This window comes from Onychostruthus taczanowskii, unplaced genomic scaffold (genome assembly GCF_017590055.1).
Source record: "Onychostruthus taczanowskii isolate IOZ18803 unplaced genomic scaffold, ASM1759005v1 scaffold13, whole genome shotgun sequence".
Classification (NCBI taxonomy): domain Eukaryota; kingdom Metazoa; phylum Chordata; class Aves; order Passeriformes; family Passeridae; genus Onychostruthus; species Onychostruthus taczanowskii.
In genome coordinates this window covers 8,156,888-8,175,851 of record NW_024498462.1, presented here as the reverse complement: position 1 = coordinate 8,175,851, position 18,964 = coordinate 8,156,888, and the positions used below count along the sequence as shown (strand labels likewise).

The following is an 18,964-nucleotide window of genomic DNA, read 5'->3' as shown; positions in this document are numbered from 1 at the left end:
ATATTAGTAAGCACTGCTATCGCAGAAGGTATAGGTTAAGAACAGAATTTACTCATCGTATTCTTAAATAAGCACATCAAACAATCTGCTGTATCACCAGAGCTGTTTGTGTTAGCTAAGGGCAATACCCAACATCTGATAATAACACTGGTGCAACCAAATGGAAAACATGGGTATCTCTCTGCTCCTAGGAAATGTCAGAACTGTTTGCTGTATTCTCAGCATGTTAAGATTATAATTAATTTATTTCTAAATTATTTTTTCTCCCCATTGGATTAACAGAAGCTTCAGTAAATGGCATTGATAGTAATCCAGGGGTGCTTTCCAAACTAGAAAGGTGACGTCAGTTAGGCTGCTGGTCAGGAGATGGGATATCTCATCTATGGTAGAGCCACACTGGCTCTGGTTTGCTGGCTGATGATTCTGTATTCATAGCTGAGACATTCCAGGGGTGACTGGCTGGCATGGTGCTTGGCTGGTGCGTGGCTATTCCAGCTGTGAGGAACCAGCCTTCAGGGATCCCGATGGACTCAGCCCCTGGTGAATGCAAGTGCAGCTGCTGTGCTGCTCAGCTGCAGAGCTAACAGGAGAAATGCAGCCCTGCTTCAGGCTCCTGTCAGAGGATATCTCCAGTATCCTCTCTGGAGATACTAACTTCTCCACTGCTTGCTGCAGAGAGCCTGTAAAGGAGTGTTTTCTTTAATTTTTATTTATTATTTTCTCCCAAAGCCTGTGTCCTGTCAGGACACTGCAGCTGTACTTGCTTTTTGTTCCAAAGAGAAGAGTATTCTGGCATCTTTCTATATCTAAAATATAACTCTCCTTGAGAGTCTGCTGCACAGGGTGATAAAATTTTGTTCCAAAGAGAAGAGTATTCTGGCATCTTTCCATACTAAAATATAACTCTTCTTGAGAGTCTCCTGCACAGGAGGACAATCTTATTTTACTTTCCCACCTTTCAGATGCTGTCCCACACAGTCCTCAGCCCTGGTGTACCTCTTAGTTGTGGCTAGATTGAGACACGCTGGGTAGCATTTTGCTAAACGAAAAGTCCCACTAATTTGGACAGAAAAGGTATTTGTCAAGGTGTGGATCTGAAAGACCCATGGAAAAGACCTTTTATAAATAGGGGAGAGCAATTAAGCAACCAGACAATCTGCATGTCCTTATGTCTGTACACGGCGTGTGCTTTGAGCAGTGTCCTCGTGTTATGGAATGCCTGGGGGAGGTCACTGTGACATCCCTTCCCATAAAGGGTGAAATGTCACAGCCACCTTGGTGGTTGAACTGGGGGAGTGCTTTAGAAAAATCCTTAAGTCTTTCTGCTCAAATTCCTCCTCTGGAGATGACTTAACTTTTATGACCTGCCCTTTCTGTGCCTGTACCTGAAAGGTGTGCTCAGAAGCTGAAATTTCCGTGGTGTTTGACTCCCTTGTGGCACAGGCAGGGGTGGAGCAGGGTCTCCGGGGCAGGGAGCAGAGGTCAGGCGCACAGGCAGTGCCTCCGAGGGGAGGCACAGCGAGCAGCGGGGTTGAGCTGCTCAGGTGAGGGTCAGTGTTTGATGGGGAACTGGCGGCTCGGAGCTAGAAGACAAAGAGAAGAGTTTGTGGGTAGGTACTGGACGAGGAGGGAGAGGGGAAGGAGTGGGGGGGACATGCTAGAAGTGAAGGTGGGTGACAGAGAGGCGGCCAGGCAGGGGTGCAACGAGAGCTGAAGAGCCCTGACTGGGGGAGCGAGCCCAGGCAGGTTCGCGGCAGGGGAAGTGGGTCGGGGTAAGGCGAGGAGCGAGGGCGTGTGGAGGGCAGGCAGCATTTAGGAGGGGAAGTGGGCAGGTGACCGTGCAAGGTGTCAGGCAGGTGGGTGTTCCCGAGGAAGTGGGCGCGGGGCCGGAGGAGGGCCAGCGGGCGGGGTGCGGCGGGGAAGCGGGCACGGGCTGCGAGGGGCTGCCCCGGGGGCGGGAGGCGGCCCCGCCCGGGGGCCGGGCAGCGAGGGGCGGGCGGCAGCCGCGCCGATAAAGCGGCGGGCGGCGGGCGGCGCGGGCAGAGCGCAGCGGCGGCGGCGGCAGGGATGGGGATGCTCAGCCTGCCCGGCTTTCTGTCCTGCGGGAAGAAGAAGGTGAGGCGGCGGGAGGAGGCTGGCCGGAGGCTCCCGGGCAGGTGGGGTGCCCGAGGATGTAGGCAAGTGTGGGTGCAGCTGAGCAGGGTTGTGGAGGTGCCCAGGTGGGCGTAGCGGCACTCGGGCGAGCAGGCTGCAGGTACGTCGGCAGCTGTGGGCAGGTATGAAGTTGTCTGGGCGGGTGAGATCCAAACAGGTAGTGGAAGGTAAAGTAGGATGAGCGCCTCGGCATATGCGCAAGGCGCTAGGACAGGTGGTTTTTTTTTAAAGTGGGCATACAGGTATGTGAACATCGGAACAAGTATGGGGGCATCTGGGCATGTGCAGGGGCAGAATAGGAGAGTCTCCTGGAGCTGATAGCACAGGGTTGTAAGGCGGGAGTAAGGCAAAGCTGTGGAGGTGTTTGGGTTCTCTGGTGGGACCCTCTCTCACAGGTCTGTGCTGTCCTGCCAGGGATCAGCTGGACTGGCAGAGCAACTAGCTGTGCCCATCCTGTCTGGGTGATCAGCCACACCAAGGTGCGTCTCTGGACAGAGAAATGATGATATGATTGCCCTTCTTGCCTGGTGGGTATCACAAGCCTTCCCTCTTCTCTTCAAAGGACTTCAGTTTTGGAAATGAAAAAGATGCCAGCGAGAGCGATGAGAACTTGGAGCGTGGCAACTGGTCAAACAAGGGCGACTACCTGCTGTCCTTGGTGGGCTATGCCGTGGGCCTGGGCAACGTCTGGCGCTTTCCCTACCTCACCTACCAGAATGGAGGAGGTACCTGTGCTGAATGGCAGGGTCGGGTGTGCACACCTTGCTCTCCCCAGGAGAGAGGAGAGCAAGCTCCGAGGGTTGGTCTGAGGTTGGGCACGTTCTGCCAAAGCTGGATGTGAGCGTCACCCTGGGAACTGGGATAGAGCCTGCTCATGGGAAAGGGCAGTAAGAGGCACCTATGTGCTTTTTGGGTACCAGCTGAGAAGGGAAATAGTATTTAGTTTGAGTTGCAAATTTCTACCTGGGAATTCCATCTTCTGAGTTACTCATAACCAACATGTACCTTTTTGTCCGTGTGCCAATATACTTTACTTGTCTAAATAGCTGCTCTCCCTCCCCAGTGCTTACCTCCTGGTAAGTTTATGTTATATACCATACCTGGTATGTTTATAGAGAACAATTGAATCCCCTCTGCACCTTTGTTTTTCCATGCAAACAATGTAAGCTGGAATAATTATCTCAGCTCAATAATTACCCAGATCAAACACTTGGGAAGTGTGAGACAGAGAGAGCCTCTACCTGCTTACACAATGAACTAGTGACAAAGCCAAGCAGAGGCACTGGTTTCCTTGGCTTGTATTCCAGAGCTTTATCTACTTGCCAGGCTACCACTGGTAATTAAAGAGTCCGTAAATAGTAACTGCAGAGAACTTACTTATAGGCAACTATTTGCTCTGCCTAAGTTGTTGAAGTAAAATTCTGGGCTGTAAATGCAGTACAGCCCACACAGATGCACATGGAACATAAGGAGGCATTCCCAGTACAGAATTTTTATTAGAGTGAGCTGGGCTGGTTTGCATTACCTGGAGTTTTGTTGAAGAAAATTGTGAAAACAAAATAAGTTGTGACATCAGCCCTTGAACTAGATCTTTTATCTGCTGCAGCAAAGACTTTGCATTTAAGGCATATTTGTGCTGTTGCTTGCATCCTTTTGTGTGCCTCTTGCCGTGATTGATAAAGACAACTGTTACATCCTTGTTTTGAAACACAGGAGTAATCCAGTTAATTCTCTGGGATAATTTACTTCCTGAAATTACATCAGGTATTTGCAGTTCCTTGCAGAACTGGGTCCTTGATTGCTTTAAATTCACTGAGAGTGATGAGGACAGATTCCTGCAGGGATATCGTGTTGTGTTTATGAAACTTGTGCTCTCGCTTTCCCTGTCTTCTGTGCACACACAAAGAAGTGCCAGTCCCTTTCACAGAACAAGGTGCTCACTGATATCAGGTTAACATGCACTTTTAAATGGACTTGAATGAGAGCCATCCTGAGACGTTGTTTGACACAGGACTCAGCCAACCATAGAAAATAATCTTCATGCTTTGATGTCCAGTAGCTGCTTAACAGGGCAGTTGCAAAACACAGCTGAGCACACACAGGAATGGTTCTGTTCCTCTTTAAATTAAAAGTTGGAAGATTAAATAGAAAGTGGACAAGGCTGGTGGTGCCTACAGCTAAGCAGTGTTCCTACTTGTATTAGAGCACATCTTCAATAGTTTTTTATAAAATTAATTTACTTTCTATAAGAGAATCCATTCTTTTTAAATCAGCAGTTCTGATATTCATTGCAGGTACTATTTGTCTTATAGAAAACAGGACTTAGAAACAAATCTCTCTATTTCAAAAAAAAGAAAAAGCCCCTACAGTGGGGAGCAGGGGAGAAAGGAGGAGTATAAAATGTGATAAAACTGTGGTGAATGCTAAAAGATGCATTGTTTTCTCTGTGTGTGTGATTATGCTTTCCCCCCCATTTTTTATCTCCTTCTCTCAGGTGCTTTTCTAATCCCCTACACCCTCATGTTGGCGTTAGCTGGCTTGCCCTTATTTTTCATGGAATGTTCCCTAGGGCAGTTTGCCAGTCTAGGGCCAGTTTCCGTCTGGAGAATGCTACCATTGTTTCAAGGTTGGTTTTCTTATCTTTGCTTTTATTCCAGTAATAAACTGTTGTGAATTAATGATTTCTTCATGAAGTTACTAATTCTGGGCCACCGATATCCGTGTTGAAACTATTCCCAATGTTACAGGGTCAGTGTTATGCACCCAGGTATATACTTCCTCATTATTCAGCTAATAAACAGATGTTGAGTAAAGATTTCCCCAAAAAGGTTCTTGGTTATGAAAGGTTTTATCAGTGAGTCTTTCAGTGCTCAGCAGCACATCACCCTCACTCCAGCTGTCCAGCAGAAGGAAATATCCCTTGATATGAAAATTTGATTTGATTGAAAATAAATTTTAGAAGTTGACTTTATCACCATTTCTTTATGCTTCACGTCCAGTGTAGCTTGCAAGGCAATTGTGTGTTGGATGGGTTAATTCTGTATTTGGCTGCCAGTGTGGGCACAGGCACACAGGTCTGGGTGTTCTGTGCAGTACAATCACCCAGCAGCTGCCTTGGGAGTCATCTGCAGGGGTGATAAAACAGCCTAGACTCTGGCTTTGTAAAGTGGGGTGCCTCTTGAGATCAGAGAAATCGTTGCATGCTGTAGTGGTAGTTTGTCTCGGTGAGGGTTTGTATTTCCAAACTCTCACAGGGAGATTTGTTTGGAAACAATTAACCATGTGCTTTACCCACGCCTGTCCATCCTGGTCCTGTACCATGGGTGTAAGGGACTATGCAATGGTTTTGTTTGTCTTAATCTACCAGAGGAGTTAACGTAGGAACGAGGAAGTTTCCTTCTGATGCAACAAGAATTTGCTTGTCACCTACAGAAACTGGTTGCCCCAACATTTACTCTTTTTGCCAGTCTCTGTTCTGCAGCACAAGAAACTTTCATGAAAGCAGTGTGTCTATCCTAAAGCAAAAGGTTTTAAACACAGCGCGTCTTTAATGTGTCTGCGAAGACAGAAACTTCTATATAGTTTAAGATGATTGGTGCAGTTTGTCTGGCTTTCCCAAACTCACAGAACAAAACTCATTTTAACAAGGGGGAGAGCAGTAATACTGACAATATTTACTGTTGCTTAAAGCATTCATGACAGTGGAATCTTTAAAATGGCTTGGGCAGTCTAGTACAGTTTATTTTATTAAGTTTCCCTCTGATTGGGGAGAGAACAAAATACTGAATTTCTCCTTTAGACTTTGTAAATAGTCCAATTTTTCTATGGGCCTGATTCAAACTCTGTTTCAAAACAATGTTTGAGATGGTCAGTTTGGATCATATCCATCATTTAATGGGTTTAAAATTTCACTGTTTGTCCGCTGTTAAAAAATATTTTAAAACCAAACAAAAACCAACTTCAACTTCTTCCCAAGTAGCCTTTTAAAAGTCACGTGAAACCTATTTGGTTTTGGCAGGGGGTGGTGTGGTGTTTGTAACCCGAATTTTGGGTGGTTAAGATATTGTGTGTTTCTCTTTCCTAGGAGTGGGCATCACAATGGTCGTCATCTCAACATTTGTGACTATTTACTACAACGTTATCATTGCTTATGCACTCTACTACTTATTTGCCTCATTTCAAAAAGTGCTGCCATGGTCAGACTGCTTCTCCTGGGCAGATGAATTATGCAGCAAGACACGAATAGGTACCATACATACCAGATAGAGTTTAATATTATTGGTTTTGGTAATTGGACTGTTTTCTGGGTGAAAGTATGGGAACAAGACAGCTAGCCGTGGCTTCAAAAGTCCTTCCTGGAGTTTTGCATCTGAACACAGAGGAGTGATGCTTATCCACTTTGCCACCAGTTCTGGGTGCTTGGGAACTCTACAGAGAACTGGGCAGAAATCACCTTGTTGGATCATTTTTTTTCCTTTTAAACCTCAGCTTTTTTCTAGTATATACATTTCCAATCCCTGGAAATACTGCATTCCCATTTCATCAGGCTTTGTGGCAAAAAAATACCTTCCTTCCATGAGACAAAGTACTGCAGTAGTTTTTATCGAGGTCTTTTCATTACCCCTTGCCTCCCCTGTGGCTATGGTAATCCTGATCACCACTGAGGCGCTGGTTTCACAGTTCATTAACTCTTTAGAACATATCTGCACACCATTGTTCTTGTGTTTCACAAGCAGATGTAAGGCCCAAACACAGCCAGTTTCTGTATCAGACCAGTTTAAGGCAAAAGGTGAAGTTGGTAAGGTAATTACCAGTTAGCAGCTGGAAATGTCTTGCCTGGTAACCAGTGATTATTAAAATAACAAGGACAAGATGAGGATGCATTGCATTGTTTACAGCATTAATGTAAATATATCTCAACCATATATCTGAAAATATCTTCTAAGAGGTCTTATGTAACAAAAAGTGGATGATTAATTATTGGCAAAACAAAAAAGATTTCAGCACCTAATTTGTAAGTTTTGGATGAACACAAAACTGAAGAAGCTGTCCTGAAATAGGCTTCAACAAGAATTTCCAGTAAATGCTGATATATATGCTGATAAAGTGCTTTTTATTGTATGTTCTGGCAAAAAATTCCCAACCTCAGTTTCCATTTGTCCAACTCTGCTCCAAGGAAAATATTTAAAATGCTCTAATAAGCCCTCTGCCACACTAAGACGAATATCAGATACCAGAAGATCCATGTGCCACCTTGGTTTGGGATAAAGGTTTTCATAGAGTAACCAAGGCTACAATTTTAACTATGCTCAGTTTTGATTTTTATAAGTGTTCTTGAGGATAAGTAAAAGGTGGTGAGCACACCAGATTCTTGGTGTTTTGATTTACAGTAAAGTAGCAAAGTCACAGCTGCAAGTGACATTTCAGGTTTGTTTCCAAATACTGTTAGCAGGCAAACTGAAGATGTAATTGCTTAGGAAACACATTTGCTGTATCAGTCGGATTTTTTTTTTTTTTTTTAAGAGTCATTCCAGTGTTAATGATTCCTTTTTCTTGATTTCAGTAAATGACTGCAATGCAACCTTGAATGGGGAAATAATTCGTGCAAACTACTCATTCATCGCGGGCAACAATCTCACGTGTATAAATGGCACCATAAACTACAAACCAGTGCAATTTCCCAGTGAACAATACTGGAAGTAAGTAAATACTTTAAAGAAATTACTAAAAATAACTTTTTATGCATTGTGGTTTTGGATGTACCTTTTATTTTTGTATTATCTTGCAGTCCAGAAAAAATCAAGGGACACAGGCATGCAAGTCACTAGAGAGGGGACTTAAAATTTAATTGATAAGTTTGGCCTTTTTAAGAAAAATTATGTATAGAAAGAAAAGCAAGTGAGTCAACCTTTAACCAATTGAAAAATACTCCAATTTAAAGAAGTCCTCTTCTCTGATAGGCACTATTTGGCATCTTTACATGCAGCATATACTTTTATTTTTCTCAGGAGCTGCTGCGTAAAATATATTCACCTTATTCTGAATCTGGCCTGTTGCAAAATTGCCATTTCTTTATTGCCCCACATTCTCAATTTGCCTCATGTTCCCTGCATTCCTGGAAACTGATTCTTTTGGGCTCTTCTCTTCCTGTCAGAATTTCATCATTAACACAGAACATCTTAGGTGGGCCTTACAGGAGATGTGTGGAGAGATGAGAGCTCTAGTCTTCAAAAATAAGGGAAAAATGCAGTTAAATATAGCTTCACACAGCAGCTCATTTTTTCCTGGGGGCACAGGGGATCTATAGGGTGGGATCTATAAGGCAGAAGGAATCTATGAGGCAGGATTTCAGTATCTATGGGGGCACAAGGGATCTATAGGGCAGCATCTATGGGGCAGAAGGAATCTATGAGGCAGGATTTCAGGATCTATGGGGCAGATAGGAGAAGCAGCTGAAGAGGAGGTGTGAGGTGTGTGTGCTGCTGCCATCCCCTCCTCACGGGAGCATCATGTGCTTTCAGCAAAGTGACTCTGCAGCGCTCGAGTGGGCTGGACGAGACCGGCAAGATCGTCTGGTACCTGGCTCTCTGCCTCCTCCTGTCCTGGATGATTGTTGGAGCTGCCCTGTTTAAAGGAATCAAATCTTCTGGAAAGGTATGTCAGGAAGAGCAGGGAGATGACTTTTGGCCTGATTCTGCCCTCCCAATGTCAGTTGGACCCAGGGAAGTTTAGCACAAGGCAGGATGCAGTCCTAACACACCCCCCTGTGCCGGGCTCAGCATTTGGCTTCCCTCCTGCTACTCTGCTTCATAACTGTTACATAAAATATGAGTAAGGTGCTGATTACACAGCCATTACTTAACACCTGGGCCACAACTCCACTAGGCTGCCCTGTATTTTGGGATCTTGCTGTCATGCCAGTGATTCCAGCAGAGTTTTAGCCATTGCCTGGGCTGTGTGATGGAAGCGTGCATGTGATGGCACACATGGGCACACGCCCTGGGAACACCCGGTGATTATTTTGTACTTCCAGTCTGGTTGAGATGGTTGGACCATACAGGTCAGGTGTTGTGAACAGGTGTGTGTGTGTGTGTGTGTGCAGGCTCCTTCCAGATTGTGAAATGTTGTTTGTTCCCAAGAGTTGAAGTTATTTGTAGGGACAAGGTACTTAGATGCTTGTTTTCAGAATCTGTCTCTGCTGAGCTCCCATTTCCACAACCTTCAGCATGGTTTTCTGGAGTTTTTCTTGGGCTAGGCTGAATTTCATTCTTCCTCACCTGAGACTCTTTGTGGTTTTGTTGCTTCCTCCTCATACTGTTTTCTCACCTTCATGTTGCGTCTCCACCATTTACATCTTCAGCCTCAGTTGCCTTTGTTCTTTTGTTCACCTTCTCTGCACAGATTTTCCCCCCCCTTTTCCTTCTGTCGTTGTGCCTTTCTTTGGCTCCTTGCTGCCTCCTTTCCTCTGCTCAGTGTGATGTCTCCTCCTGTTTTGCTTTCTATTTGGAGCTTTCTGCCCTTGTTTCAGTGCTTTGGTGTGGAGTGTCTGTGCTTTCCCAGCCTCAGTTGTTTGGCTGCATGGCTCCTCTGAATCTCATGTTCTTTGGGTTCCTGGCAGTTGGCTCTTTCCACTGTCAGTTTTTTTCTGGCACAAAGGCAATTGTCTTTGGCGAGTAAGGTGAGACTTGGAAGAATCTAGCTGGGCAGGAACAAGACAGAAGAAAGGCAGAGAGAATTGTCCATTCTAGGCAAGCATGAAGGAGGTCTTCGGAAATGTCAGACTCACCACACAATGGTGCAATGCTCTGGCTTGGTGGAGCCAGCAGTTCTGGGTCAATTACCTGTCTGAAAACACTGAAACTAAGACTCAAGAAACCAGAGTATTGTTTAACATAGCCTGTATAACAATAATTGTATTGCTGGCCTTGGTCCCTTTGTGCTAGTACAACAGAGTAGAACTGTGTCTGAGAGAACCTAAAAGTCCTTGCTCCTGTAAAGAAAGCTTCCAGAACAGTGACTTCTTTTAAAAAAAATTTGTTTTGGCTTTTTTTTTTTTTTTTTTTGAGGGATGGTAGGGGAGAGTAGCAGGGAGCTCATCAGGAGATAATTTCCCCCCTGGTCACCTAGTTTTTCCTGGCTTTCAATCTGCACTTGCTAGAAGCACTACCTAGCAAGAGACATCTGGGGTAGTTGAGTTCAGACCTTGCTACAGCAGTAAATCATGCCAGAAAACCCCATTTCTGAAACTGATCAAGTGCTATCTGAAATGTGGATATGTGGCTTGGGCCTTCTGCTTCTGTTGGAATGCAGCTCCAGAACCAGCTAAGCCAGATGGTTTGGTGGTTGTCATGTGTTCAGTTCTCTGGTCGCCTGTTTTTCTTTTGTACCAGCAGACTTTAGCTAAAGTCTGTCCAGTCTTCCTGCATCGAGGTCTGTGGATCCCCTCACATCTAATGTGTGTCCCTGCCCATCTTTCTGCAGGTTGTCTACTTTACTGCACTCTTCCCATATGTTATCCTGCTCATCCTGTTGGTGCGAGGGGCCACCCTGGAAGGTGCTTTGGATGGCATTGAGTACTACATTGGGAGACAGTCCAACATCACCAAGCTGATGGAGGCAGAGGTGAGAGGAAGTTCAGCCCCAGAAATGTGACATACTTTCCTGGTTATGTGGCTTTCTTCTTTTACCCAGTCAGGTGTTTCAGGTCCTGCCCTGTATTTTGTACCAGCAGCTGGTTGTGTAAAAAGTCCAAGCCCCTATTCCAGCTACTCTCAAATTGAAAGACGGTCACCTCCTTCCCCCTCCCTGCCACACCAGTGATGGAACTGTGCTATTGCTTCTAAACAGTTCTTGGGGATCATGCTGGAGTTTAATCTTAGCAAGTTCTGCTGAGAAAGTTCCTGCTGATAATTTTAAGGGACTTTATAATAAGGCTGAAGGGATCCCTGAGTTTGAAATTCAGGCCATGCCTTGCCTGGGAAATTACCTTGGGTAATTAGGTGGACCAGGAAGGGCACCGCATGCAAAGAAAGCCAGAACTTTCTTTGTTCTGGCTTATGCCAATATTATTGCAGTTTTATCAAAGGCAATCATTAAGTGTGATATTTATTTGTGGTACTTATATGAGTGCTTGGCACTAGCTGAGGGGCTACATCAGAGGCAGGAGTGGTTTGTTTGGGTCACACAAGTGGGAGGGTACATGGAAGTTCTCACTCCTGCAGCCAGTCCTGGTTGTCCTTATTTGTTGTATTTGTGCCAAGATTCATACCTCAGCAATTCACCTATGTGAACAAATCTAATCTTTTCTTCAGGGTTAGCCCAATAAGATTTAAGTATTTGGCAACATGCTTGGGATATGACCTTTAGACATCATAGAGATACTGTTTGTGATTGAGACTGCAAGGTCACCAGCATGCTATCTATATCCTATCCTCCCTAAAATTCATATGAAATAGAATTATATATACAGGCTGAATGAAAAAAAAAATACCCTTGAGCTTCAATGGAGGACAGACTTAAATGTTTATGATAAATACTATAAGTAATACAGTACTTCTCATGTCCTTTTTTTTTTGGTAGGTTTGGAAAGATGCAGCCACTCAGATATTTTACTCCCTGTCCGTGGCGTGGGGCGGGCTTGTTGCTTTGTCTTCATACAACAAGTTCCACAACAACTGCTACTCAGATGCCATTCTAGTTTGTGTGACCAACTGTGCCACCAGCGTATTTGCTGGGTTTGCAATATTCTCCATCCTGGGACATATGGCATTTGTGTCTCAGAGGCCTGTCTCAGAGGTGGTGGACTCAGGTAGGCTGATGGTCACACTGTTGGTACTGGGACTTGCGTTGTCAAGGCATGACAATAACATCCTTCTCTCCACTACCTTCCAGGGTTTGAACTGGCCTTTGTAGCTTACCCAGAGGCTCTCTCCCAGCTACCAGCTTCTCCTCTGTGGTCCTTCTTGTTTTTCTTCATGCTTGTGCTTTTGGGCCTTGACTCCCAGTTTGCCACCATAGGTAAGTGGGGTTTTAAGCAACAGGGTTTTTATGGCTTTTCAAATGACCATTGCCTTTCTTAATTTTGCTGCTCAAACTCCCTACTTCTTCCTTTGCAGAAACACTTACAACCACCATTCAAGATATAAATCCCAGAGTGATGAAAAAATTAAGAGTACCTGTAACCCTGGGTCTGTGTGCAGCATTCTTTTTTCTTGGGCTTATCTGTGTTACTCAGGTAAGAAATTGAGGTTTTTGGTAGTGAGTTTAGTTATGTTGCAGGTGATGAACTCAAATCAAAATACCCTTTCCAACTGTTCCTGTCTTTGTGGATAAATCTTAGAGACCCTTGAATTTTGACAGTGTGCCTGAACACACAAGCAAGCAATTCCCAGGGAAAGCCTGAAGAACCTAAGGTCTTCTGTGATTATTGAACTGAGACATGCTTTTAAATAGAAAGCCTTTATAGAGCCTGTGAATGATCAGCCTGATTTATCGTTCCTCAGTTCAGGAATTTATTTGTGTAATCACAAGTACACGCATACAACATGTCCACAGCACAATGGTGCTGCTAATAAATGCTGATGGGATCTTCTTGTTCAGAACTCACTACCAAACAGGACAGGAATTGAGGAATGGCCTATCCATGTAATAAAAACCCATTAGCTCATGAGCATTTGTAGATTGCATGGTTACTTCTCCTGCATGTGTATATTTATATAAATAGATATACAGAAAAGGAATTTTAAGTATACTGCATAAAATTTCTTGAGGCAATTGCTTTTAAGAGTATAAAGGTTCACTGCAATTACTCCATCTAGAAATGCAGATTTATGTGTGTAATTAGACTGAGAATGTGAAGGAGGTAATTGTGGTGAGTAGACATTCGTATGGTCAAGTAAAGTACGTAAGTCATGAAACAGGGTGGTGGGGAAGCTTGCAAAGGACTTAGTACACAAGAGTGGGGAATGGCTCAAAGATTGTTTCCTGCTCTGAGATCCTGCTATTGCATACTGGTGTCTAAAGCTGTGGTTAACCCCATGGAGAAGTCATGCATGTAGGAGGATAGGAGCCTCCCAGAACTGATAACTGGTATAGATGTTGCTGTAGTTCAGTATAAAAACTTCAGTCCCAGCTTTTATTCCTGTAAGCTCCAAATTTAAATCTTGCTCTCAGCTGTTTATATATGCTCTGCATATACATAGATCTTTGTTTTAGCATCTATAGCATTTTGTTAGATGTGCTTTTCAACTTTACACTGAGGATTTAAAGAAAATAATATTCATAAATCTGTACTTGACCTGGAGAGCTGTGAACTTAAAAACTCAGAGTCATGATTAGTTCAATTGTCTTGAACAAATGCATCTTATTTGTATGTTACTACTCAAATTTTAACCTCTAATGTTTATTCTGCAGGCAGGAATTTACTGGGTTAACCTAATAGATCACTTCTGTGCTGGATGGGGAATCCTTATTTCAGCTGTCCTGGAGATAGTAGGCATTGTCTACATTTACGGTAAATTATTTGCATTGAAAATACATAATTAAAATAAGCATTCCCAGGAACAGTGTATATCAGAGTCACAGTATGGTTTTGGGGAGGAAGGGACTTGAAAGATCATCCTGTTCCAACTCCCTGTTGTGGGCAGGGACACCTTCCAATAGACTGGGTTTCTCAAAGCCCCATCCAGCCTGGCCTTGAGCAGTGCCAAGGATATAAAATACTAATTACTGCAGTAAAGAATTTATAAGTTAACCGTCTGAATAGTAATATAATTTAAAAAAAACTTTAATGCAGAACTGGAGAAACTGTCCTTGATGACTGCTTTTCTTTGATCACTTCTGAGTAACCCCACCTGCAAGGGAGGTACCTGCTTTACAATGAGTTCCATGATTTTCTTCCAACAGGAGGAAAAAGATTCATTGAAGACATTGAAATGATGATTGGAAAGAAGAGCAGTTTATTCTGGCTGTGGTGGAAAATGTGCTGGTTTTTCATCACTCCTGTGCTGTTAATGGTGCGTGCACATGACTGGATTGTGTCAGTGTGACAGAACTTAGTAACTTAATATTGAAGAGGTTTCTTTGTGAAGAGTCAGGGCTGACTGCCCAGGCTCTGTGTATAAAGATGGGGCATAGCTGTGCCAGTGAAGTGAACTGTGGGCTGTCTCTGCTTTCTGATACACTCCCTCCTCCTTTGATCCTCGCCAGAAGAGGCTGGAGCTTGAGATCAGTTACTAAGAGCTGGGTCTACACTCCCAAGGACTAACACAGGGCAACTAGATCCTCTGCCTTGGCAGCTGGTTTATCTTAATTTTAGACTGAGATTGGTTTGAAAATCTTTTGAGGGAAATATTATTTTTGGGTCAGATGTTCTGCTGCTCTCCTGTCTAACTGAGATCTTTTAATGTCCTGTTGTATGTCTGGTTTTTGTTACTCCTGTACTTCCAATTGTGAGTGTAGACGGTTGGATTATGTTACTATGACAGAATTTATTAACATCCCCAATCCAGGAGCAGTGGCCAGTCACTCTGGCCAGCACATTACCTGTAATCTGTCCAGACTATAGTTTAGAAAATGCTGCTTAAAACTATCCAATTTCTGAAGCAATATTTTCCAATTTCTAATCTTAGATTCGTTCCTGTATTCCTGTAAATAATGGAACACAGGAACACATAAAACATGTAGAGAAGGGTACTGGGCTCAGCCAGCAACATATATATTATCCAACATAAGATTTAAAGAGAATGCAGAGATCAAGTTATGTGTAAACACAAATATAGTTAGTGCATCTGGTGTCATTATTCAGCCCTGGCCTTCAGTCTTGCTGCTTGGTGATGACTGAAAACCAAATCCTGCACAACTGTTTTCACACTCAGACAACAAAATGGAACCATGCAGAACTTGTAGACAGCCCTTCTTTTTGTTGAACCAACTTGGAAGCAGTGCAAATTCAATGTTGCTGGAAAACTGCTTTTCTCTTACTGTTTTTGCCATTTTTTCTAGGCTATTTTGATCTGGTCTTTGATCACATTTTCAAACCCCACTTATGGCTCAGTGTTATACCCAACCTGGGGAAGTGCTGTTGGCTGGTGCATGATCATCTTCTGTGTCATCTGGATTCCCATTGTTGCTATTGTAAAAATACTTAAAGCTGAAGGAAACCTTGTTCAGGTAAGGGCAAAAAAACCCCACTGTCATAGCCTCAAATCTGAATTTATTTGTTATTATCAGGACCACTTGTGCTTTCTTCTCCATCTACTACTTTGACATATTTTTCAAATGGATTTGTAGACCAAAGCATTATCTCTGGTAGTCCATCAAAGGTGCATCTACTCTACCATGTTCTGATAGGAAGACAAAGTCTAACTCTCTGGGAGTCCATACACACCATTCGAGAGAGATTTTTCATCAGTTCTGCTGCTATTCCAGCTCCTTTAAATTCTCTGAAGAATTTCTATTGCTTTCTATCCCCATATAATTTTCTGGAGTTTTCCCTCCCATTCCTCACAGAAACAAGTGACAGATCTGAGATATCCTGCTCATGGTGAGTTTCCCCAAACGGCTGTGTTGATCACAGCTTTCCCTGTTCTTTGACTTCAGCATCCAGAACCCACCAACCCCAAAGATACTTGGAACGATTCTAAACAACTTTGGTGATTTGCCATTTGTTGAGTTGCAGTGCACATCTAGAGCTGTAATTTTACTGAATTTGCAAAGTAGCCTGGACTAAAATAAGACATTCAATGCCTCTTGGTTTTGCTTTGCAGCGCATTGTCAGCTGCTGCCAGCCTGCAGCAAACTGGGGCCCCTACCTGGAGCGTCACCGGGGAGAGCGATACAGCCACATCGTGGATCCCAAGACGACAAAGGAGCACGAGATTCCCACTGTGTCTGCCATCATATACAAGCGATATTGAGACGGCTGTTTGGATGACTGTTTTTTAGTATATACCAGTGGGTTTGGTTTTTTAATATTGGAAAGGTACTAGGCAAAAAAAAAAAAAAAAGGCAAATCAACAGCCCTGCCTCTTTAAAATCCAGCCCCCAAATGAAAGCGAGTCATATTATTTATTTTTAGTGCTTTAGTCTTTGGGGAGGAACACATCAATAAGGCACTGAGATCTCCCCAGATATGTGGGTTGAGAGGGCAGGATAATACATTGCAGGCTCCCCAGGCTGCTGGGCTGGGCATGCTTCCCCCCATCCAGCTGGTATCCAGCTGGACTGCAGATACGGGTGTGGGGGACAGTCAAGACATTCTGGTGCTCCCAGCTGGAGCCCAAAGGTGCTCTGTGTGTGTGTGTGTGTGTGTGTGTGCTCTGAGGTGCAGTTGCTGCCTTCTGCTGTGCTCTGCCACCCCAGGGGTGTGCAGTCAGCAGAGGGGAATGGGTGTGCTGCTGCCTGGCACTGGAGCTCAGGGAACATGAGCAATTCTTCTCTGTCTAAGCCTTGCTCAGTGTGCTGGGAGGCTGCTCAGGATTTGATGTTGAGTATGCTCTGTGTGTGTGTGTGTGTTGTCTAAACAAATACAGATATTGAGTGGCAAAAAATTGCCATCACAGGAAATAAGATTTAAACATGGTGAAAAGCAGGCTGCTTTCTATTTCTCACTATTCCCCTTGGGATCCCTAAAGAGCTATCTTCTCTGTCATGCCCCATGCTCAGCCCTCATCTGTCTTTAATTCAAAAACCTCATGTTTCCATATTTTGTTATTAGGTTCTGCAGAATGAAAGTGTAACCATTGAATTCTGGTTTGTCTGCTCTCCTATTTTCATCAATGCTTTACCTATCACATTGTTTCCTGCTTCTTTCACTCAGATTTGGGTTTTCTCTTCCAAAGGAGACCCAAAGTGCTTTTTTAAAAGATTCAAACAGTGTTATGGTAGGACCAAAAGAAGCAGAACTTTACTTAAAGTGACGTTTGCAACTACCTTGTAGTGCTGTTATTCCAAAATTTGCTGAAATCATGAGATTAATGAAAAGTTATGAAGTTTGTAATGCAGTTGGGAACACAGACTTGAGCATCTACATAGACAGGAAGGGTTTGGGTGAAGAGAAACTGACTTCACTTGTAATACAAGTGAATCCAGGTAAAGGGTGGGGAGGGGGGAAAGACTGAGGAGAGAATGAATACATTTGGTGTGCTGAGGAACATGTCTCTCACTGTGATAATGGTTCCTTGGGAACAAAGCAGCAGGGTGTTCAGCTGTCACTTCCTCTCAGGGCTTTGTCACTTTTTCTGGACATGAAGGAGTGTGGATAGTGGCTTTCTTGCCCAAGCTGCATGCCTTGGTGGTGTATGTTTTATACTGTTTTTTTTTTTTTTTTTTTTTTTTGTTTGTTTGTTTGTTTTTTTGGTGACAAATCAACACTTTATGGCGAACAAAATGTGATTTTTTCCCCCCCTGTTTTTAATGATTTTGGAACTGGCAAATAAAATGTGATTTTCTGTTTTTAATGGGTTTGGACCACGAAAGCTTCTATGATCCTAAGCCTTTGAGAGCTTGAACTGGAAAGATTCACCCTCCAGGAGGTCTTAGAAAGTGCAATAGTCTTGTTTTGGAGTGGGCTCAGAAAGTACAGAAAGTAATTAAATGGGAATTTATAAAAAGGACTGTGGGACTGGAGCCTGTGCTAGAAGCTGGTGAAGAGGACCCTATTCCTGCACTCCAGCTGCTCTAGGATCACGGTTCAGCCAGACAAGAGGGCTGTCAGTAGCCTGGAGGGGCTGGGAGCAGGAGGGTGCTCCATCTGCTGGAGCTGACAGCAGTTCTCACCTGGGAAGGGACAGACTCGGGGAAGGAGAGGGAAGTTACTGAAGTAATGAGTGAGAGCAATGAGATGGTGGGGAAGGACATGGGACAAAGCAGCTTCAGAAAGAATTCAGGATATTTTTTGCAAAGGAGATGCTGAAGGCTCATACCAGCCGTCTACAGCCCTGCAAGAAGCTCTTGCTGCTGCACACAGGGTTCACTTGAGTAGACTTCAAGCTATAAGATTCTTATTTGCAAACTTCAACTCATTTACAAGAAAAAGAACATTGTTGACAAGAGAAATGCATTGAATTTTCTCTCTTGTGTGTCCTCTGCCAGACACAAACAGATTCATATTCAACAGTTTGGATACAGTTTCATCAGGACATCTCCCTGTATTGCACAATCTCCTGAGTTCCCGACTTTCATTATTTTCCCTCAAGCATGCAGAAAAGTAGAACTTCTTGTCAGAGTTTCTTACTATAATTTAAAAAAGTATGGACACCATGACTGGCTTGGTTGTGTGCAGCCTGAGTTCCACAGGGTGAAACCAGCAGCAAGCACCAATGATGGCAGATCCCTCTCCACCAGTGTTAATAAAAGTAAGGCAAAGTAATTCCCTTTAACAAATGAATTGTGACATTTTCAAGAAAGCAGAGGGCTCATGTTCACCTCTACCACCTAAACTGGATGCCTGCAAGGCAGCTTGTAGCTACACAAACATGTTAGTAAAATACGAGCAGCATGAAGACAGACAGAATTTCCCCAGGTGTTCTGTGGCCAGAATGATTAAACCCAAGCACATGACCACCAGGAATTTTGGTCCTTAGTTTTACTTTGCTGAGTGTTTTTGAAATACTTCTAAAGCAGGAGAGGAAACTCCAGGTAAGACCCCAAAGAAGCAAACCCACGTTGTACATCCAGGATAGGCTGGGAATGACAATGTGGGAAGGAATAACAGTGGTTAAAATGCAGCTGTTGATGAGAGAAAGGAGAATGCTTATGGGAAAATCCAGAAATGTGTAGATTACTGTGAATTAATAACAGTGTTTGACAA

General features: G+C 43.8%; 1 protein-coding gene across 1 annotated transcript; it reads left to right on the top strand.

The window, feature by feature from the left end:
• Positions 1 to 2,061: 2,061 nt before the first annotated feature.
• Positions 2,062 to 16,377, top strand: SLC6A14 (solute carrier family 6 member 14). Its single transcript, XM_041396521.1, has 14 exons — positions 2,062 to 2,115; positions 2,717 to 2,879; positions 4,649 to 4,780; positions 6,239 to 6,400; positions 7,718 to 7,853; positions 8,676 to 8,808; positions 10,636 to 10,776; positions 11,734 to 11,962; positions 12,046 to 12,171; positions 12,270 to 12,388; positions 13,567 to 13,666; positions 14,059 to 14,168; positions 15,157 to 15,324; positions 15,921 to 16,377. Exons 1-14 carry the CDS (start codon positions 2,068 to 2,070, stop codon positions 16,068 to 16,070), a joined length of 1,917 nt encoding a protein of 638 aa, XP_041252455.1. The 5' UTR covers positions 2,062 to 2,067; the 3' UTR covers positions 16,071 to 16,377.
• Positions 16,378 to 18,964: the final 2,587 nt, after the last annotated feature.

Coding starts and splice junctions, on each gene's coding strand:
- SLC6A14 (XM_041396521.1), top strand. CDS start 2,068: ATGGGGATGCTCAGCCTGCCCGGCTTTCTGTCCTGCGGGAAGAAGAAG. Junction 12,389..13,566: donor GGCTTATCTGTGTTACTCAG/GTAAGAAATTGA, acceptor TTTATTCTGCAG/GCAGGAATTTACTGGGTTAA. Junction 15,325..15,920: donor CTGAAGGAAACCTTGTTCAG/GTAAGGGCAAAA, acceptor TTTGCTTTGCAG/CGCATTGTCAGCTGCTGCCA.